Source organism: Pteropus alecto, unplaced genomic scaffold (assembly GCF_000325575.1).
Source record: "Pteropus alecto unplaced genomic scaffold, ASM32557v1 scaffold164, whole genome shotgun sequence".
Lineage (NCBI taxonomy): Eukaryota > Metazoa > Chordata > Mammalia > Chiroptera > Pteropodidae > Pteropus > Pteropus alecto.
Window position 1 is genome coordinate 23,985,242 of NW_006439568.1, and position 24,074 is coordinate 24,009,315.

Sequence of the window (24,074 nt, forward strand, 5' to 3'; positions counted from 1 at the left end):
GAGGGGGGAGGGGGTGTGTGTGTGTGTGTGTGTGTGTGTGTGTGTGTGTGTGTGTGTGTGCGTGTGCGCGCGCGCGCGTGCGCGTGTGTAGAGACAGAAAGAGAGCTAGGGATGAGGACTGAGGAGATCAGGGAAGGAGTCCAGAAGATGGTATTTAAACTGATCTTGAAGTGATTGTCTATGTGGCTCTTTAAATTTAAATACAATGCAGTACAAGTGAATTGTAAGTTTAGTTCCTCAGTTGCACTAGGCACATTTTAAGTGCTTGATAACCTCACGTGGCTAGCGGCTTCCATATTTGACAGCACGGATATAGAACATTTCTATCACTGAGAAAGTTGTGTAGAGCTGAGCCTGCCTAGTATTTGATTATGGAAAGATGGGGGAAAACTGTCTAGGCGGAGTTGGCAGCAAGAACAGTCAGGCAAGGGCGTGTACAGGGGAGCAGTAGGAGATGGAGGTAAAAGGCAAATTGGAATCAGATTGTGAAGGACCTACACGAAAGGTTTAAGGGTACCAAGAGAAGCACACTTTTTTTTTTCCATTAAGTAATATATCCTGATGATCGTGAGATATCAATAGATAGAGATTTTTCTTGTTCTTTTCTATATCTGTATAGAACTCCATCATTGAATGTAACCTAATTTATTCAATCAGCACCTCTTGATGGATATGCAGGCTGTTTCCAATCTTTCACCATTATAAGCAATGCCTAATGTATAAGTCATCTCATGTTTTAGGCAATGTCCTCCTCAACTCAGTGCTTCCAGTGGTGTCCGACTGAGCTAAGCCTAGAACCCACTTCTCTACTTCTTTCCTGTTTGAAAAATGGCAGAGGTTGGGTTGGGTTTGAGAGTTCTGTGTTCAAATTGCCATCTTGTGGTGGTTTCAGATTCCTCCTTAAGGTTTTAAAACCTGCCCTGTGGTAGGTAAGGGTGGGCACACCTGGCAGGGGGGCTGGAGGTCAGTTGTCACCACTTACCAGCAAAATTGTTTACTTGGAGTCAAAGATGCCCTCCATTGCTCATCAATGCCATTGTCTTCTTGAGTTGTTACTTTACTATAATGTCCCATCTGCCATTTAGAGTCTTAAAAAGACGTCCCATTGCTCTGGCTCTGCATTAAAGCCCAGTGAAGGGAGTAGAACTGCTCCATATTTGAGCTTGGCATGTCTGCCAAAAAGCTTAAGGTCTGTGTTCTTTCTCTCCGGGAGCACCCTCAGTTTTATTTTCCGTGCTTCCTGTCTCAAAGGACACATAAAATGACTCCCTTGTCATAAGGCTAGATGGCTTTGTCTTGAGTCCATTCAGCAATTCTCAGAACACTTTTTATACTTCACACCCCCCCGAATCACATTTATAAACACTTTAAGTTTATGGATTTACTCATGCGATGCTATCTGTAATTTACTTTAAAACACTTCAGCATGGAGAGTGGATAAATATGTGTGTTAGTTTAAGCTACAGCAGGAAGTGTGTTATTCTAATTCCAGCAGTGCTCAGCTAGCATGATGTTAGAAAGACCCTGATCCAGAGGAACTTACCATAAATATTTCCATTTTCCTTATCTCTGATCAGGGCTAGATTTGTCATTTGTCTTTCAACATTGTTTCTAGTGGCTTTTGTTTTTGTTTTTATTTTTTATAGACTTGAGTTGCATCAGTCATTTTAAATTGTATCTGGATTTAGAGGCATAGTTAGAAAGAATTTTTTTCTACAGCCACATTATATAGGAATTCATCCATCTTTTCTTTAGTACTTGAATAGTTTGGTTTTGTATATTTGGATCGCTGATCCATTTGGAGTTTATTCCTGATCATGGGGTAAGCAATTGTTTGGTTTGCCTATTCCTGAGTCAGTGCCCTATTTAATCACAGAAGTCTTAGAGTTTGTTACATCTGGTAGGTTAGTTTCTTCTCACAGCTCTTCCTTTTCAGGTTTTTTTTTTTTTTTTTTTTTAATTCTTGCATGTTTATTTTTCCATGAACTTTAGTATCAGTTTCTGTTGCTTATTATGGTTACTTTTAAATTTTAAAACAGCACCTGATTGCTCTCACAAAGGGCTATAATAATTTATGCTGACATGTGCAGTAAGTGAGAATACTATTTTCTCTTCATCCTCACTAGCAATTGGAGTTTTGGCTCTTTTTAACTCTTGCCAGTGTCACAGGTAAAGTGATAGTTAATTCTTACTTTACATTATTTTAGTGCAAGTAAGTTTAAACTTTTTTGGATATATTTTCTTATTCATGAATTACTTATTCCCATCCTTTGCTTATTTTTTTATTGTTTTCCCCCTTGTCAATTGTCTTTAAGTATTATAGGTATTAGCTTGTAATCTGTCAATTGTATCACACATTTTTAAAAACTCCATCTGACTACTAAATTTGCATATGCTTTTGAAGAGGAATTTTCACTCAAAAGGCAAACCGGCTCTTTGTTCTGCTTCTGTAGATATGCTTGCTGCATAGGCCATAGGGCAGGGTGACCTCGAAAATAACTAAAGACTCATCCTCCCTTTTGCTTGTTCTAAACAACAAATGCAACTTCCGAGTGTTGCAACAAATGTAACTGCCTATATCCCATGGCAACACCAGAACTTCCTAACTCCTTGTAACTGCCTGCAACCCATAGCAACTCCCGTGCTTTGTAACCATCTGAGGACAAATTAACCAATCGGCCCATGCCAAATAAGCTCTATATAAGCAAAGTTGCAGCTGAGCTCAACGCCCAGATCTTCAGAGTGTTAGCTCCTCTGGGACGCCCGAGCCTGTAATAAACCTGAGTTCTCCAACTCTCTGAGAGAGTGTGGCTTGCTTTCTTCTGGTCTGATTTTGCAACATTTCTGTTACACTATCTTTACCATACAAATGTGTTAAATTTTTACTTGGTTAGTCACATAAGTACCACCATTGATGTTTGGTGATAAAGTAATTCAGTGGAAGAAGGACAGTCTTTTCAACAAGTGGGCTGGAGCATTGAAAATCCACAGGCAAAAGAAATAAAGCCAAAACCAATAATAAAACCCTTCAACCTAAACCTCACACATTAGACAATAGTTAACTCAAAATGGATCATAGATTTAAATGTAAAACATAAAACTATAAAATTTTAAAAGAAAAAAGAGAAATCTTTGAGACCTAAGGCTAGGTGAAGAGTTCTTAGACATGACACCAAAGACACGATTCATAAAAGAAAAAGTCAATAAACTGGACTATATAAAAATTGAAAAGTCTTGCGGTGCAAAATCTCTGTTAAGAAAATGAAAAAATACTAGTTATAGACCAGAAGCAAATATTTTCAAACTGCCTATCTGTCAAAGGACTTTATCTAGAAAAATATAAAAGAACTCTCAAAATCCAGTAGTCAAAAATCAACAACCAATTGGAAAATGAGCAAAGACCTTAACAGACGTTTCATCAAAGAAGATGCATGGCTAGCAAATAAGCACATGAAAAGATGTTCAAAATAATAAGCCATTAGGGAAATGCAAATAAAAACCACAATGAGATATCACTACATACCTATTAGAACACCTAAAAAACACGACAATATCAAATAGTGGCAGGGATGTGGAGGAAGATGCATAGGAGGCAAACACATATATACAGACACAAATAAAGACTGGAATTATTTAAACAAGCTTTGTCAGTTGTACCAACCATATCTATTTTCTGGTTTGGATATTGCACTATAGTTATATAAGATGTTACAACTGGGGAAGGTCGAGTGAAGGGTACACAGGACCTCTCTTGACTATTTTTTCAACTTCCTGTGAGTCTATAATTATTTTGAAATAAAACATTTAAAAACTTTAAAAAAATTGTTTACAGTTAAACATGGCTATCTTTTCTTTCATAGCTTCTAGGTTTCCAATCACTGTTAAGAATCTCTCTCCCGTAACTAAGTTGTAATATAGTTGCATGTATTGTCTTTTAAGATTTTTTTTTAATGTTTCAGTCTTCATTCCATCTGAAATTTATTTTCATATAAAGTATGATGGGCCCTAGCTCTAATTTGTTTCAGTTAGAAGAGTTGTGCCAGTACCATCTATTAAGAAAATCTTCCTTTACTAAACTAAAACACCACTTAAATTGTATACAAAATTTCAGTGTGTATCGGAAAGTATTTCTGGATTCTCTGCTGTGTTCTCCTGACCTATCTTTTTGTTGATAATTTATTAGATTACATTGTGGCTGAAGACTCAGAGGGTCCACTTGCTTGCCTACATCCAAGCCAAATAAAACACGAATTGGAAATTGCAGCAAAGGAAGTAAAGGGTTATTTAAGGAATTAGTGCCACGCCTGGAGACACAGGTGAGCTAGTGTTCTCAAAAGCTTGGCTTCGGGATGGCCTCTACCGGCTGGGTTACATAAGGGAGAAATCAGTCATGGTTACTGTGGTAGTTGGGGTCCTGGGCTCTACTGATTGGTCAGGGCTGAGGTAGGAGGCGGTCGATCATGGCACCAGGTCCTGATGTCAGTCACGGCATCGTTCTGTCTGGTTTCCAGGGGATGTGGTCTGTGGGGCCGTTCCACTTCCTTCAGTCTGGAGCTGAAACACAACTGAGGCCCAGGTGCGATCTTTGTTTGACTAAGACCTTATTCTCGTTTGAGGTTTGGTTATTGTCTCTTGGTCATGATTGATAGACCTGAAGCTTTATTCTTAAGTGAGTTTGGTGCTGACCAGACCCTCATGTCCTAAGGGCTTAATGATTGAAGGAGTGGACATGCAGTGTATGTACAGGTAGGAGGACCTGGTGGAGAAAATAAAAGTGAGTCATAGTTCTATCAGGCTAAGCAAAGTGAGCTGGGATTAAAGCAAAATGCTAAAGAAATGAATTCATGTGTGGTCACGACATTGTTGTAGTGGACATTGATCAGGTTTTGGCAGCTCAATAAATGAATTTTGAATATTTTTTATGTTTGAAGTTTCCCACATAGCCAAAGTTCAAACTCCAGCATCCTTTGCTACTGACAGCCATGATCACACTTGCCTCTGCCGAACACTAAGAAAGAAGTGAAGGAAAGAGGCGGCCAGAGCAGAAGCAGCTGTGGACCATGGCGGGGTGGCTCACAGCCGTGCTGAGGCAGCAGCGCTGGTGTGCAGGCATTCAGTTCTCACAGGAGCTGGTGGTTTTTGCTAGAGCGGCTTCCGAATGTGGCTATTCCTGGTGGGGTAAGGGCCTGGATCTCTGGTGCCTCGATTCCTTTTCAGCTTGAACTAGCCAAAGGGAATTCTGGGTTTTATAACTAAGAACCCTGGCAGATACAAGCCATTTCATATTTTTTTCCGATACCTGGTGTTCATGAAGCTAAGTCTCTGCCCCTTTCCTGCTGCTGCCCACTACTTTTTCTTACTTGATCTTTTTTCGAATAATTCGTTTTCATAATCTTTGAGGTACTTTAAAAAATCTGTTGTGTTCTAATTGAAACTGAACTAAATGTACATGTTAATTTTGGAAAGACTGGTATTTTTGTTTTCTAAATAATGATACAGCTTTTCCTTTGTCAGATTGCTTTCTGTCTTTCAATAAGACTGCAGTTTTCATTTGGTCTATGTCTCCCTTGAAAAATGTATTTCTAGATATGACAGTTTTAGTTGTTAGTAACCTCTTGTGGAGGAGAGGCTGTTCCATGAGGGGCCGCTGCTGGACCCTGTAGATAGTCCCGGCCGGACAGACACCTCTTCCCATAAATCCCCTTGGAGACTGGCTGACCGACCCCTCTCCCATGCCCCAGGTGTGCTGGTTTCTGGACCAGGCCCTTGCTCCGCCCCAGCAAGCATGTAAGGCATTTCCCCTTATCTGGAGCGGGTCTTGCTCCTGTACCCCATCCATCCTGCCAGTTCTATATTCCTTTAGCACCTGCCACGCATCTCGAATGTTAAGTTCCCTTTATAAACTCCTGATGTAATGATGGAGTTGTCAGCCTCTTTAGTTTCTTGGCCCTGGGAAAATCTCCCAACACATCTCTAAGACAATATTGGCTAGCAGGAAACCCTGCCTGCCTTGCTCTGATTTTAATCAAGATGACTTTAGTATTTCATCTATTTATAATTTTTTTTAAATCTAAATTTGAAATGATTATTGGATTTGGTGAAATACTTCTTCAGCAGTGTCATGATCATATATACTTTTTCTGCTTTAAACTTGTGATAAAATGATGTTAATAGATTTCCTGGAACCGGCCCACACTCGCATCTTTGATCAGTTTTATTCTTTTGATAAATTACTGATTTGACTTGCTGATAACAGAAATACCTCCTTTTCTAGTTCCAGTGCTACGGCAGTTTTCTTCCATCTTTCATTATTGTGGTCTTTTCAATTTTGAAGAGAAATGGGAATAGTTATAACTTTTCCAGGTAATCCCATGGTATTTTTAGTTTAGAAGAGAAAGAAATTATTCATAATTCCCTGATCATAAGTTACTAACAGCTCTTGCTGTTTTGCCATAAACTTTCTTGTGGTGCTTGTCGAATGTCTGCAGTCTCTCGACAAACTTCAGAAACAACCCTCCCCTGAACTGGGGCACTTGCTGCTCGCCGGACTCCCTGGGAGGAAGCTCATGTCTGGAGCCCAGCTCTATCCTTCCTCAGGGAAAGGCTGCAATGTCTTGTGCACTACACAACTCGGGGCACCATGCACATCCAGTCATTGTCTCTCTATATATTACAATTTGCCAGTCCATCAGTATAATGACTTGAGGAAGGAGCACCAGTGAGGCTGCCCTGACACCGTTCTGAGATGAGGCTGGATGCCACCTGAGACCCTTAGCCAGTTTTTGCACCAAAAAAGACCCATGCCACGTTGGGTCATTTGAGAACAGCTATTTTCATCCATGCCTTTGCCCCTATGACCCGGTTACCCAAAGACAAACAGTCAAGCTCTCCACCAAAATTCCTTAACTGGTAATGTTCTATTTCTTAAGCAGAATGGTGGTTTCAGAGGTGTTCATTTTATTACACTTTATAATTTATGTACATCTTACACATATTCATTTTGAATGCTTTGATACAATAAAAAAAGGAAAGCACATATATACAAATAAGAATGCCATTATCATGGGAATGACCTTGAACCTACTTAAATTTTTCATCAAATTAGCCTATTCATAAAAGTCAGTACTGTAACTGTTATTAGCCAACATTTTACAATGCACAACATACATCTGTCTTAACGCTACAGTTAGAAATCATTCTGTTAAATTATTTAGAAAAAATAGTAGTAATGCCTTATTTTTTTTCAAAGAATACTTTCTTTATATGACAGGGTAATTCATCTGTTGAAATTTGTTATAATCTATACTTGCAGAACAGGTGTGATAGCAGGCTGTTTCTTTCAGCCTGTCCCTGGAATTTAAAGCAGTCATTGAATGGCAGAAATTTCTTCCAGAACCTATTACACAGAAATTGGAACATTATTAGCTGCTACTCTGAGCAGCATCCAAGATTTCAAAATCTCTGCTTAGCAGGAAAATCTAAAACTGACCTTAAAAATGATGCTTGGTGCAGGATACACAACAGGGTATGTCAACCCGGTGACAGAGACAACTAGCTGTGCCCAGTGTCCAATTCCCTGCTGCTTCCTCAGTAATGAATCCCGAAATGTTAATTTGACCCATGACAGCCCAGAATAAAGATTATTTCCAATTCCTCTTTGCAGCTAGGGATCAAGTGATTACGTTCGGGTTGATAAGTCTATGCGATGTGTATTAACTTGAAAGAAGTGTTCTTAAAGGGAGGGGGCAGAAATGCTCGTAGGACATTTCTAGCTGGTGCAGGTTCTGCAACCATGATACGAAAGCAATCTGTTGAGAACAGGGAGCAGCAGCACAGAAGGAACCTGGACCCCCTAATCCTGCAGTGTCACAGTAGCCCTGGACTGCCTTCCCAGACTTTCATTCACACATGAGAGAAATAAACTTCTATCTTGTTTAAGTTGCTATTGTTTGGGGTCACAGCCAAACAAATACATAATGCCAAATTTGAGTCTAGTTTTAACCTAAAAGATTGATACAATTGATACAACGTACCAGGTGGCAGTTGCATCTACAGCTAACATGATGTAAGATGGGAGCTGTTTCCCACAGAGAACACTGAAGTGTCACAAACGGGGACATTCTAAGAGATGCTTAATTCCAATTATTTGACTTTTCACTGGTAAAGCTGCAAGTGCATCTTTGTTTTAGAAAGAAATATCAAGATCAAAAAGTAACTGACTTTAGCTTAGGATGCAAATTGAGAAGTCCCTTCCCATAAGAGAACTATAACGAGCAATTTAAACAAAACAAAAATGGTTTTATTTACAATACTCAATGCATTTTACAAATAACATATTTGCATTCCCTAAGTCTTTTGGAAAGTAATTCCAGTTTGTGCAATGCGTTTACAGGAAAGACTTAAGACATCTCTCAGAAATCTTAAACCTAAATTCTAAATTTTGAAAGATATTCCATACTATATTGAGGGCTATTTTTAAGAAAAACTAGACTCTGTAGTTAAATATTGCCCTTCAATATCTTTAACCCAAATACAAACTGGATTAGCCTATCGAATAATACCATTAGATTCAGAGGAATTATTTATGCCGTCCCCCTGCCCCAACAAAATGCATGCACGGAGTAAACATGGTGAATTACATTAATGGCATTTTATTTCGATACTTTTTTTGGACTCTCTCAACTGCTATTTTGCTTAGTTTAGGGAACAGATAGGTAGGGTACCTTTCTGGGGGAACCCTAAATCGCTATCCCTGCTCCAGAATAGGGAAGGATTTTTAGTAAATACGTGGAGACAGGAAGGACTAGTAAGGTTTTTAAGTAGTTTCTCTAGGAGCCTTATGTGCTAACCAGAACAAGGGTCCCCTCCAGGCCTGACGGAGACTAATGGGATCAGTTTTCTTCCTAGTCAACAGTTTGGGGAACATCTAAACCAAGCCTCCAGAGGACAAAAGGCTCCTCTCTCCCCTCCTCCCTGAATGACTACCATGATTTTACTGCCTTCTGAGTTGATGATGAGGGATAGTTCTTGTGTTCAGATTCTAGAAACTGCTTTCATGTCACATAAAGACCGACCTCTGGGACAGGTAAAGAGCAATGAGCAATAATACTTTAATAGTGCAAGAGTTTGCACCTCATGCATGTAAAAGAGAATAAACTTATTAATTTTATCACTCAGAGATGTCATTTCGTAAAATATAAAATCCATGTCCTAGTTCTTGAGCCAGAGAGAAAGAACAGAAGTATCTCCATACCGGATCCACCCCAATTAAGCAATGCATTTCTCCATCTCCACACTTTATCTCTCTTTAGAAGACAGTGTCTCTAATACCTGGTATAGAAGGATGGATGGGAGATACTAAGCTGGAGAAATGAAGTCCAACACTTGACACAGCCAACAAAATTCAAAGATAAAGAAAGGGTGAGGTAGAGTTGAGAGAGTTCAATTAAATTTTTTGAGCACAGGTATTTTGGCACAGCCTAAAATAATAGACCCCTACTGAATTCTTCTTTGTCATACCTTTACAAAGTGCTGGCAACTTAGGAATCCTTGGATCTATTTAGGAAATGTCTATGTAAAGCTAACAGAATAAAGTCATTTGAAGAAATCCATTCTTGGCACTTTAGCATATTTACCCCACTACTGAAGCAAATAAAAACAATGCTATCAATTTGCTGAATTTATTTAAACAAATCAATTTAGAAATATCATAGAATTAAACAAAACTTCTAACATGTAAACATACTGCTATGTTCCTGAAACAGATGTTAACACCTGATAAGTTAATAATCGCTTGTTAGGAAAGCTATCCATTAATAAGGCCAGTTTTCAGCAAAACTAAAACCATTTTGTTTCTTTAGCTTTCCTAGTCTGACAATGCAATACTATCAAACCACAATCAAATATAATAAAGACAACGTTGGATGGATAGATCAGTACCATTGGTTACAGCTAAACAGTTTCATTCTTGGAGCCACATAAAAACAATTAAGCCAATCACATCAAATAAATCATGGCTTTTTTTTCTTTATCACAATTCACTAAGTGATGTTAATTATGGTCCTTGTCAAACACGTTTGGTAAAGGCTATTTACAGTGTACATGGCTGAGCATGCACTATTTATAGTTACAAAGATACCTGCCATTTTATTACAATAGAGTTACACAGTGCCTGAAAATGGTAAAACGTCTCACACATCATTTAAATCAATACAGTTTCAAGCAGGAAACGTTTCTTATTTGACCATGATTGCAATAATTACATGAAATTTCTTATAAAAACACGAATCCCCTTCAAGAAATTGATGCATATACTACGCACTACAGGTTAAGGCAGTAAAAAAATGTATTCCTGATAACTGGAGGTCTTGACAATGTCAATTAAAGCTGTCTGACTCTAGTTTTTCATTCTCCATCATATACTCAAAGTTCTGTCTGTATAATTAGTTTGTGAAGGATTTCTTTTTTAAAGTCAAAAAAGTATTAGTAATGAAGATTGCTACGGAAAGAAAAAAGATAAGTTGCATTTTGCTTGAAAGTTTTCAAATTATAAACAAGAACATTATTTGTGAATCTGACCCTTAAAAGTATAAAACGAATACATACAGTTTACCTTTCTTAATTTAAAATATACTGTACTTTGAACAATTCAAGTAATGTAAGACTATCAAAAATAACTTCATAAGCCATGTAAGTCAACTGCATTTTCAATGTTTTAATTAGAAACTTTTTAAAAATTGTAAACTAAACCATGACAGTTTAGTTAAACAAACAATAAATGACTTTTTATTTGCACTTGTGATTCCTTTAATACAAATTGCTACCAACAAATATGTAAAGATATGGCATATTATGCATTTGATCAAAGCACTTTAAGCATAAAACAGATTCAAATGGTATAAGTTCCATGCATAAGATCCAAGAAGCTGCCTAATTTGTAGGCAACACTCTAATCAGAATCCTTTATTCCTCAGCTGCAGATGAGATAGGGCACAATCTGTTGTAAACAGGGCACTGCTGTAAAACCAGGATAATATTCTTAAGTTAAGATCGTTCTCATCAAATTGAAAAGACTTTCCCCAAGTGTCTTCCAGCACTGTAGTATATTCTGCTGACCTCTTAATTTCATAAATTAACTTTCCTTTGATTCCATTTTTATGGTGGTTGTGTTCACAGTTTTGTTTTAAAAACTGTTTTAAATTTATATAAAACTCTGTACATGTTCACAAATTATTGCATAAACAGCATAATCTTCTAGACAGTGTTTGCAAACACATGTCCAATTCAGGAAAAGAAAATTCACGTTTCCCGTCTGGCTTTTTTCTTCTTTTTTATTTGTTTGGGAGATTCCCAGCTAGTTTCAGACTTGGCTAAAAAGGAAAAGAAAAAAGAAAAAGTTTAGGAGGATAGTAAATACTGTTATGTCTCAAAAATGTAAAAGTAGTATCTATGTCTGCCTTCCTTTTTCTTTCAATCCCCATATAGTATTTGGTTGAACCACAGGATTGAGGAGGACACAGGCAAGCACCAAGTACTCCTCTGTGTATGTCCTTGGCCACCTAGTCTCACATGGCGTGATTTCAGCTGCTTGGCCCTCACAACGGAGGTCCACAAGGTTCCAAGGAATCGAGCCTTTGCCAAAGACAGACAGGCTGCTCTGTCAATCCATTAGACTTCTTAGACATTAATACTTACAAACAGTACAGAGAACACACAAAAGAACCAGAAATTAAATCACTTACTCTGTGAAGGAGGCACACTGTTTTGCTTAGTACTTGACTTGGATTTGTCTGACTCTTGTAGCATCGGTGGCACTTGGGAAGAGCTCTTGTCGGAATCACTTTTTGACAAAATAACAGATGGCTCGGTAGAAATAGCAGGTGGAAGAGTCTTGATAGGCTATTTTGGAATAAAACTAATTTTTATTTTTGTAAAAAATTTCAAATAAAATTAAATACACCAAAAGGCTATTTAGCAGCAAGTAAATACTAATATGGTTTCCAGAAGGACATCTCATGCCTGCCCTCTAGTGACATAACCAAATAGATCTTTACCTACAATATCCACAAATACACAAGATGAAAATGGACGAAGGTTCAAAATTACAAGATGTTGACTGAATCTCAAGTAGCACTAAATAATTCCATTTTTATTAACATTTATATTTCTCTTTTTCATTATAAATTCCATGATTTTATATTTGTTAGCAATTCCATGGTTCTGTCCACTTCCCACCAACTCTCAATTCTTTAAAACTTTTTGATTTGAAAGACAAAAAGAAAATAGCTAATTTCAGAGCTATCAGTAGGTGATATACCCCGCTTTTTCCTCTACAGGTAGGGGTATCTCAAAAAGCTGCAGCAACAGCTTCAGTTTCTGACTCAGGAAAAAGATGGCCTCAGACAAAAGCTGACTATGGTTACTAGTTCTGCTGATAAAACCATCTATTAAAGTCAGGTCCAAATCTTAAAGTTTTATCCAGCCTGGTGGTGAAATCATAAGGCTTAGCGGCTAGACTTGTGAGCCTTGCCTGTCCCCTCTAACCCGGGGACAGAAAGGAGGTAAATGAACTGATTTGCCTTGCTGAGGTCTAAGTGTTAAGGAACAGCCAGAACCAGGTAATAATAGAATCAATTTCCAATACCTGGAGTGCCTCGAGGCTTTAATAGATGAGTAGATCATCTTACCCTTTAGTTTTACCTGTGATTATTTTGAATATAGAAACAAGGGTAAGTAATGTTTCTCTTGCTCCTTATTCTTCCAGGCTCTATGGGTTCAAGAAAACACAATGGGAAAAGAAACAAGAGGAGGAAACTGTGTGCCCAGATAACTGCTAGATTCCTTCTTCAGGTATCTGAAGCAGCATTTTTATTGTTCAGTTCAGCTTTCTTAATGTTTCCTGTATTTATTTTATACCCAAAAGTTTATTACTTATTTTTAATCTCCTTTCCCTCTCTGTTCTTTCACTTATCTATGTTAAATTGCAAAAGGACTCAAATATTCTTTACAAGATGGTTTCTGAAAATAACTTCAGTAAAACATCGAAATGTCAAATGACTCTTTGTAGTCCTACTATTAAACCTATGGATATATTGAGATTGCATCGAACGCTCTAAGAGAAATAAAAGCATAAAATCCAAATAGGAAGAATGGTTAAATTTTTTTTTTTTTTAGTATAAGATTGTTACAAATTTTTTCTTAGTGGTAATTTAGGTTCTTGTCTAAAGTTGTCTCATTAAATGTGTATGCTCTGTAAAGGCAGAGATTTTTTGGTCTGCTTTATTCTCTGATATATCCCTTGAATCTAAAATAGTGTGTGTAGTAGGTTCCCAATAAATTCTTTTGAATGAGTAAATAAATGAACCATGCAACTCTAGTAGAATTTAATATATTTTAATATGATATAATTCACCTAAATAGAAATGAGAGTTTTGTGTCACTGGCCTAGACGTTTTTAAAAATGGTGCCTTCTGACACATCAAAAATTTCCACAGAAGATATATATTTCAAATTTAAACAAATGCTACATTCTGAGAGGATGGACCCTAGTCATTTAAGTGCATGCTCTGGGGAAAATGCAGCCAGTCGCATTTTCTCTAAGCCATCTATCAGCCCCCTGTATGCCTAGATATTTAATAAAAGAAAATATAGCCTAACAACTCTGGTTTTGCCACTGTTATGGGGCTTTGGACAAGTTTATTCAACTTCTCTAACTTCATTTATATAATGGGTCCTTACTTTTCTTTTGAGGACTAAATTATTTTGAGTATTTTAAATGCTTAGCACAGTACTTCAGTAAAATATTAATTCTCGAGTCATTAAAATTTTACCCCTTAAATATCAAAATCTCACCTGGCTATTTTTGACGAGTGCTTCAGCTGGATCACTAGTGCTTATGGTTTTCAAAGAAAAAGCTTTTTCCTGTTTTGGACGGACTTTAGAGGTATTCACTGGAAGCTCTTCTCTAATTTCTTTTTCTAATTCTTCTAGGTCCTATAGAGAAAAGTAGTCTATTAGATGATATAAATCACTCCATTTTTACTAATTAAAATCTATTTGGTTTGTTGTACTAATATCCAGAAGATATTCCAAAACTTTTTTATTTCAGAAAACTGTTCAAACTGTTTAAAAGAGCATATAAAAATAATTATTCGAAGATTTATAATACATAAGTACATTTGGAACATACATCACCCCTGCTTTCTGCAGGGATTTAAATTAATTTTGAATTAAAAAATAATACATTCACATCTCAATATGGGAACCACTCTAATTTGCTAAAGCAACTCAAACGAAATAAACTAGTGTTTTTCTTTAAAAGAAAGTACAAAGAAAATTAGTTGATACTTGAGCTTAGACTTTAGAAATTGACAGGAATTTCAGTTTTGGCCATGACACAGTCCATTTGTATAATCTCAAAGACAAACCAGTTAGTCGCCCTGAACCTTAGTTTCTTCAACTATAAAATAAATTTGCCTAGATAATTTCTAAGGTCCTATCCAAGCTTTAACATTTCCATATTTAGGACTTCAGACTTCTAAAAAATTTCAACAAAATAATTCTGAAGTGCATTACATGCTTAGGTATGTGAAGTAAGTATGAACTAGAATATGTTAAATAGAACCATCATTGTGAATTATTCTTTAGCAAACTCATACATATAAATGGCCATTCTTTTCCAAAATTTTGTTAAGATACGAGTCAGTTCCATGCTAAGTTGAACTCTAAGAGTAACCTCACCAACCTCACCAACCACAGCGCAACAAGTAAAAAAAACTTTACTGAAAAAAAGAACAAGTTAAAAAATGTAATCACTTATGGATAGCATACTATGTGCTATGTACTTCACACAGAACCTCCTAGATATCTCATTTAATTCTGAAAGTAACCTATGTAGTTAAGTAACTTGTGCAAATAAAAACTAGTAAATGGCAGAACCGAAATTTAAAAACATCTGACTCTAAAGCCTATATACTTATTCACTATATTAAGTATATATATAATAAGTATATATTCACTATATACTTATTCACTATAAAACAGATCAAACATTTTTAAAAGGAGTATCAAAATACCAAAGGAACTTTTGCAATTTAATGACCTTTTCCAATTAAGTTAAAATTTACAGAATGCATTTCTCCCAAACCATTTCTTTTAAAAGGAACTCACCTAATCCACAAGCCAGAAAAGCAGTACTAGTAAAGGCCATAATTTATGTCACAAAAATCCATAAAAAGTTTGGCTAAATGGGTTTAGATAGTATTACTAACAAAGGGTAGCTGTCAATAATTTCTCATCAGCTTGGCTACAAGACAAGCACATCTATTATGTAGTTTTAGTTTTTTTTATATCCATTGATCTTAGTGACATTAGCCTTAATGTCCACCAATTAATTACTATTATAGAAAAAAAAACTAATATTGACAATGAATTGGTATCATTTATGGAGAGTTCTGTTTCCAACAACAAAAAAGAACTGAACATATATTTTCTTAAGCAGAAACTTTTTCAAAAAAGAATAAATAGGAAAATTATTTGTAGGCTGTCTTCTAGAAGTTCTGGCTGTCTCCTACATTTAAAAGAATGAAAACAATTAGTTTTAAGTAAAGAATGAGATTTTCATAAGTTGTTATATAATGGTGATATAGGGCTTTCAAAAATAAATCCATATATATTTCTAGTAATCTAGTATGTTTGAAATTAAAATCTTTGTTTTCATCTATATTATAATCTAAAAATTTTTTCCCAGCTAGGGAAGATCAAAGAAAATAAAAGGAAATTTTAGGAGTGACAGAAAGTTTCTGTTAGAAGCCAAAAAGGCAGGAAAGGATACTAAATGGAATAGTCAACAAACACAGAGTCAAGTGAAAGACGCCTCTTATTATGCACACTGTTTTCTAATTGTGCTAAAATTCTAATTTGCTAAATTCTAGTTACTCAAGGGAATTTTTCTACGTGTGAAAATACTGTACCTCCTTTTCCATTTCACAACATAAAACAAAAGCATCTGACTAATTTAGAATTTTATTTATTTACCTTTGGGATTACAACTTTGATATGATTTTTTTTAGACCAACAGTTTTTATTACAGTATGATGTATAAAAGCTTTAAAACATTCTGTCACTTTTCAAATGCTTTTCAATTTGATGCCTCATATTGTGTCTTTTATCTCTACACATTCTTAGCATCTGTATATTTTCTTTTCTCATTTAAGCAGTAGGTGCTTAATCAATGAATGATGTTTGTTGTTTTAATAGTTTACCTGTGCAGGAGAGTTATCTTCACCTTGCTTCTTCTTTTTCTTCTTTTTCTTTTTAGATTTCCCCGTTGGAAGAGCTCCTTCTCCTTTTTCTTTATCATCATCTGAAACCTGATGTTAAAAGAAAAAATGTTAAAGTGAACCAATTGGTTAAGTTTTCATTATTTAGAAATTATGAAATAACTTCATTCATTAGGTTGTCTTTATCTGCTAAATACTAAAAATTAGTAACAAGTAATAAAACTGATTTAAAGTTACATACTTACAAAATAAAGTACATGGAACTTTATTCTCCTATTGTCTATGACCAACCACTTTTTCTTATATCTTTCATCACTCACTACAAGATCAGTTAGAGAGCTATGCAAATCCTGGTTTTAAAAAACTCATTGGATAGGTAATTCTGTTTTATATCAGAGTTTAAATGCAGAACTATTTGCATTAAAATTGAATATGACCCTGTTAAATTTGGCCCTGACAAGCTACGGAGTGGTAGAAAATATTTGCAAACCATATATCCAACAAAGGACTTTTATCTGGACTGTAACTGAACACTTGAAATTCAACAGAAAGAAAACAAACAATCCACTTAGAAAATGTGCAAAAGGTATGAAAGGACATTTCACAAAAGAGGATAAATAAATGGCAAAGTAGCACATGAAGAGATGTTATTAGCCTTATTAGCCATTAGAGAAATGCATGTTAAAACCACAATGAGTTATCACTATACACCTATCAGGATGTCTAAAATAAAAAATAGTAACAACAGCAAGTGCTGGCGAGGACTCAGAGAAATTAGATAACTCATGCATTGCCAGTGGGAATATAAAGTGATACAGCCACTCTGGAAAACAGTTTAGTAGTTTCTTAAAACATTGAATATGCACCTATCACACAACCCTGGATTTGTACTCCTAGGCATTTATCCCAGAGAAATGAAAATTTATGTTCGCACAAAAATATATACATGACTGTCTACAGCAGTTTTAGTCATGTAACAGCCCCAAACTGGAAACAACCCAGATATCCTTCAACAGGAGAAGGGTTAAGTACAGGCATACCTCGAGGATACTGCAGGTTCGGTTCCAGACCACCGAAATTGAATATTACAATAAAGTGAGTTGTAATCTTTTTGCTGGTGGAGGGTCTTGCCTTCAATTTGTAAAAAAAGAAACATCTGTGATGCACAATAAAGTGAAGCGCAATAAAATGAGGTATGCCTGTAAACTGAGGTATCTCCAGCCCATGGGCTACTACTCAGAAATAAAAAGAACCAACTAATGATACATACAACAGTCTGGATGTGAAAAGAAAAAAAATGGTACCAAAGGTTACATCCTATGTTATTCTATTCATAAAACATTCTTTAAATGATGAAATTATAGAGATAGAGAACAGATTACTGGTTGCTATGGGTTTAGGAAGTGGGTGGGGACAGGAGGGAAGGGTGGCTATAAAAAAGGGGCAACATGATTATTGTAGTGATAGAAATGTTTTGTATCCTGAGTACATCAATGTTAATATCCTGGTTGTGATACTTCATTACAATTTTCAAGCTGTTGGGGGACACTGGGTAAAGGGCACAAGGATCTCTCTCTGTATTATTTCTTGCAAGTGAATGTGACTTTCTAATCATCTCAAAAGAAAGGTTTAATTAAAAAACTGAATTTGAAAAGAAATGTCATTGAAAATGACAACCTGCATGACAAAAATAGTGAATTAGGACTGTTAAATTAGTGATGATATCTCGTCACACTTAACATACGGATGAATTTTCTATGGAAAAGTGCTTTTTGTTTGTTCTGCACAGGTGACAGCCAAGATTCCTAGACTATCCTTACAGAAAGCAACGATTTAGGTAACTGCTACTTCTCTGCTCAGCACCATAGTCATTAGGATGATTTTGGAGGTCTTGTGAACCACCAAAAAGTTTACAAAACTTATTAGCAAAAAGAAAAACAAAACAAAATAAAACCCTGCACAACTTAGCTAACAAGCTATAATCCGATCATAAGAGAAATGCAGTTCCTAATTGCAAAACACTATTTTTGTTCATAGGAAAAAGGCAGCAATCAACTCTGTACCATCCTTTTTTTTTTGAATGACATTGGATATGAAGTATTCTTTCACATGAACTTCTTACCACTCTTCAGAAAAAACAGTATTAATATTTTAGTACTCTTTCAAAATATTTTCCATGCCTAAACACGAGTATATGCTGTACCATCTTTTAACTCATAAAAGAATTGACATTTTGACAAATCTATTTTGGATTTTTTAAAGTAAAAGATACTATTGAAAAACTTAAAGTTCCTTTACACCCCTTCTCAAGCCCATTCCTGTACTACCTCCCTAGGGGTAACCACTATCATGAACTTCTTTTGTGTCTAATAGATTTTTCTATAAACTTATATCTCCCCAAGTATAAAATTTACATAAATGGCATTATATTGCATCTTTCTGTAACTTGTTCTTTGTTATTCAGCATGTTTTTGAGATTCTAGTCATACTGATATATTAATGTAGCTTTATTTACTTCATTTTAAAAATCTGTCTAACACGCCATTGTACAAACATACCACATTTTATTTATCCTTTCCCCAACTAATGGGCATTTAGATGGCATCCCGTTTTCACTTAGAAATGTAAAAGATGATTTCTGAATATAATCAGAAAAAGAAATGCTATAATATGTGATAGTCTCTACTCCATTAAGTGGTTCTACTGTTAAGTTCTGATGATTGGGCACAGGGAAGTCCCAGGTAGAGAAAGAGACTTAACTGTATGTTCACTAAACATTCAACAAATATCAGAATGATTACTGTGTGTTAAGGTACTATACAAGGAACCTTATTATTTTTTTTCAAGTAGACTTTATTTTTTAGAGCAGTTTTAGGTTCATAGCAAAACTGAGCAGAAGGTACAGAAATTTACACAGATTTATATATATCCCCTGCCTACAAACATGCAGACTACTCCATTATTAACATTAACCCCCAGAGTGGTACATTTGTTACAACTGATGAACCTATATTGACATGTCATTATCACTCAGAGTCCATAGTTTACCTTAAGGCTCACTCTTGGTCCTGTACAGTCTATGGGTCTGGACAAATGTACAGTGACATTTACCCACCATTACAGTATCATACAGAGTAGTTTCACTGCCCTAAAAACACTCTGTGCTCTGCCCATTCATCATCTCTTTTTCCCCTAGCTCCTGGCAATTCTAGGAAGCTTTCATAAGTCTAATCTAAAATTCATTATTTTTTCCTCCCTCAGACTTTCATTTTACTTGCTAATTGTCCCTCTACATTTATTTATACCCTTAGTAGTAAATCCCATTAGGACCTTTCTCTTTCTCTGGTCTCTGATGAGAGGAACTATGTTTAATTAAAGGCCGACAATCCGCTTGTGACTAAGGTTCCCCTGCCCCTACTGCCAGGGTCTTCTCTATTAGTTAAATCTCTCTCATTTATGTTTAACTTTTACTTTATTTTAGATCTTTTCCCTTTTCTCCTATAGATATCCTAAAGCAAGGGTAGGCACATTATGAATCTGGCCCAATGCCAGTTTTTGTCAATAAAGTTTATTTCCGTATTGTCTATGGCTATTTTTGAGTTCTGTATGGCCCTTTAATAAAGTTTGCCAATCCCTGTACTAAAATTTCTCCTATCGTTAAAATACGAAAAACCTCTAACGAAACCCTTCCCGAAGCTCTCATCCACCACCACTCCTCCACTTCCATCCAAATGTACTTAAAAAAATCTTGTACTTGTTATTATTACACCCTCATTTACTCAACTTACTGCTATAAGGCAACTATTTCAATATTTCTGATGAAACTGCCGCACATTACCAGAGAGCAAACCTCCCAGCTGCTGTGACCCAGAACTCTCCTTCTCTAGTCTCTTTCATGGGCTTTTATTTCTCCTTGAAAGTTGAGAGTTCCCCAGATTTCTATGCTCATTCTACTGATCTTTTCAACTCTACAGTAGATTCACCTACCCTCAAAGTTTTAACCACCATATACTGATAACTTCCAAATACAGATCTTTTCTCTAAGCTTTAATCTGGTACAACCAACTTCTCTTAGGCTAAATACAAAACATCCTGCATCTAATAGAACTGTTTTTCCTCCAATTAATTGGCTTTGGTTTCTATATTCCCTCTGTTGGGAGTACCACTCCCTCCCAGTTATCCAACCTACAGTCCTGGAAGTTATTTTTGATGACTTTTTCTCCATTCAATTCTAATCACATGCTCTGCTGATTTTAATTCAACTTGTTTTTCAAACCTGTCCACTCCATGGATGACTCTTACTACTACTGTCCTGGACTACGAAACAACCTCTAAACAGGTCTCCCTACCTTCACATACGCCTCCGCTCCTTTTTCTACGTGGACTGCCACAGTAGCCAAAAAACTCCACTTTAGCTTAAAATTCTTCCATTACTTATGGGATAAAATCCAAAGTTTCAAGCATTCAAGGACTTCTAAAATCCGGTCCCTGCCCCCCTCTCCAGTCTCATTTCTGACCACTCTTGGCATCACATTCGGCTTTTAAATCCAGGATGCCTTTGTTAAAACTCTGAAGTGCTTACATAACACCCAACACATACTTTAATATTACTTTTATCTATAGATGTGCCCGTCTCCTTCCTCTGTTCCCTAAACCATGGGCTCCTTGAAGGCAGTAACTGTATCTTATTTTTGTTTCTCCACTAGCACAATACCTGACCTATGCTAGATGCTCAATTAAAGTCTGTTGAATACTAATGGTCCTATTATTTTCAGACCTTTTTGACTTTTCACCCTATTCCTAATAACCAACCAGTAGCAAAGACTGACTAGTAGCTTTATGTCTCTTGTAAATGCCACTTCTATTTATTTTTCAAAGCTATCAACTTAGTTCTTTATCTCCTACCATGATCCTTATAAAGATCTCTTTAATGCTTACCCCAAATAGTACAAAACAGCCTCCTAACTCATCTTATCTTTCTGCTATATCCAGCCTAATTTCCTAACCCTAGTGATAATCAGGTTATCCCTAGTTTAAAAGCTGTCAACAGGTTCTCATTACTTATAGAATTCCATAAAATGTGGTAAAAGTTAAGGTCATCCCTAATGTATGTTTATTCATTTACTGAATATCAAGCACATTCTTTAAGGAATGCAGCCCAGAAGGTGGCAGGCAGACATGTAAATAACTGATCCTACCATCAGTTGATTACCTCTCCACAATACATGTTACCTATTTTCCTGCCTTGGTGCCTTTTTCATGACGTTCTCGGCTTGTCTATTGCTATTAAGCCTTCCTTAATCTTTCATTGGGAAACAATTCACTCTTCTCTAAAAGTAAGAGTTGGTAGGCTATTATAATATTTCTGATAAGCAGACAGGAACTGTTTATTTTTATCAGTGTCTAAATAGTGCTTTCCACGTAGTTTTCAACAATTTGTGGAAAGAAGAAAAAGTGATATAGAGAAGGTATATGAAGACTGACATAAATATAATCAGAATGCCTCTCTGAAGGAATTCTATTGCTGGATATACTTATAATACAGACTGCAAACCCTAATAATTCTAACATAGTTGGGTGCACAGATAAATAAATATACCCACCAATCCCTTTACTCACTTTTTGATCATCAGGAATTGGTTCCTGGGACTTTAGAAGTGAAGCTCTTTCTTCATCTACCCAATTCCCCCATTCTTCTGCTGGAGCATTCCAATCAGAGCTGGGATCAGCAGAAGACAGACCATCTAAAATTTAACAGTGTGAATTAGGTATCTATCCATTTCTGCCAAAACTAAAATGCAAGAACTAAAATTTCTTATGTTGAACTAAGTTGTAATTTTAACTACTGTTCTTCTTTCTCTCAAGCACATTTTAAAAGCTAGCAAAACGCCCCCAATAACATGATGATAAAAACCGTTACCTAACTTCTGCTGGGCATGTTATATAGCTAATTAAATAGAATTTCTAAGAAACTCCAGAAAACTTATGAATTAACTATTTAATTCCACTCTATTTGTTATCAGTCTCCTGAATTTGCTCCTTTTCACTGTTTATGTCTAATTTGGTCTAGGACCTGGTCATTTTTTTGCCCTGATCATTACAACTTCTTGTAATTGATTTATTTTTAGGGTATAGAATTTGTCAATCTTTATCAGCAGTGCCAAATTAGGCTCCCCGCCTGTCATTTTTCACTATAATTCCTCCCCTCCTATGAGCTTTTCAAAATTAGGTTCTTCTTCAAATCCACCAAGTCATGACAGAATACTTAACCTCTTCTTTTCTTCCTCCTCTTTTAATACTTAACTTGTACTTTCTTACATTTTTCAGATTATTCAATGCTACTTTTATCATTGCAAAATATATGAGTTATTTCCAGGGCTTCTATCATCTTATTCTCACAAATAAATTTTTTATTCTAGATTTCCACATTCCTTTCATCACTCTAGGAGGCACTGAATTTTACCTCCTTTGGGAGTGATCGCTGGCTTATTCTGGAAGGGAAAAACATTCTTTGGCTTTACCTTGGTTAAATAAGTAGCTTTCAAAAGTTAATAATTCTTTCCTCTTCTAGGACATTCTACACACTTCCATATATACTCCTGTAATGATGACCTATAGCCAGATTTCATTTACTCTGGTTTAAGACGACAGAGGTTAGCCTTTATTTCTAAGTAGTTAACAAGTCATTCTAATGTTTCTGGAATTTCCATTCTAATCTAGTGATCTATTCCTGGAATAGTGCCATACATAATTCTGTAATACATTTTAGTATCTAGGACAATAAATCTGCCTTATTACTCTTATTTTCTTTGCTATCCTTATTTTTCCATGTGAACTCTACTACTTTTGTTTAAAAGGGAAGTATTATGACACATCCTCATGAAGGCTTTAAAATCTATGTTTTAGAAGACTATATAATGATCTGGGAAAAAGCTCAGAAAAAAATCGCAGACAAAATTGTCTGTACAATATGATCCCAAATTCATAAGAGGAAAAGATACAAGAAAATAATACATTAATAATAAATGTACCTTAACAATGGACTTACAGGAATTTCATCTTATTAAGCACTTACTCTGTAGGAGAACCTGAGGTAGGAAGGTACCAGAGATATAAAAATCAGGATGGCATAAGCCCTCCCCCAAATGGAGCTCACAGTCTATCTATTCAGGGATGGAGATAGGTAAGTAGTGATAGATTCTATATACAGAGTGATAGATTCTGTTGTAGGGGGTGTGAAAAAGGAGAAGAGGGGCAAACCCAGTAGAGGATGAAGACAGACTAAAAATATAGGCAAGAATTTATAGTGTAGCGGAGGAAAAACATGGAACAAGTGATTATGAGTGTGAAATGTGTTACAAAAAAAATGTCCATTCCTAGATATCTAAATTTATTGCCATAATACTTACTCAGTATGTAATACTTACTCAGTATCCTGAGTAAGTATTACATAGTGTTAACATAGAAGTTAAGAACATGGACCTTACAGTCAAACGGATCTACATCTGACTACTGCCCTACCACTTAATAACTATGTGATTTTGGTTAAGTTTCTTAACCTTAATGGGCTATATACCAACTTCATAAGCATTGCTGAGAGGATTATATGAGATACATGTAAGGGAGTTCAGAGCAATGCAGTAAGTGTTCAATAAATGGCAGCTATTGGTTTTACATATGGCTGATGACACTAACAATAGAAAGCCAGTTTCTAAGTTATCAGGCATATACGATTAAGAATTTATTTTTCATAATCATGACAAATCTCTCAATAAGATACATTTGGCATGTCTT

General features: G+C 35.9%; 1 protein-coding gene across 4 annotated transcripts in view; it reads right to left on the bottom strand.

Annotated features, from left to right (window-relative positions):
• Nucleotides 1-9,666: 9,666 nt before the first annotated feature.
• MTDH (metadherin) overlaps nt 9,667-24,074 on the bottom strand; it is a 53,459-nt gene continuing 39,051 nt past the window's right edge. For all 4 annotated transcript variants that reach the window (XM_015592999.2, XM_015592998.2, XM_015593000.2 and 1 more), the window contains 5 exons: nt 21,900-22,024; nt 16,263-16,370; nt 13,852-13,992; nt 11,742-11,898; nt 9,667-11,369 (listed from right to left, as the gene is read on the bottom strand). In XM_015592999.2, coding sequence (XP_015448485.1) covers nt 11,299-11,369; nt 11,742-11,898; nt 13,852-13,992; nt 16,263-16,370; nt 21,900-22,024 — 602 coding nt within the window. In that variant the 3' untranslated portion in view covers nt 9,667-11,298. The remainder of the gene's footprint in view (nt 11,370-11,741; nt 11,899-13,851; nt 13,993-16,262; nt 16,371-21,899; nt 22,025-24,074) is intronic.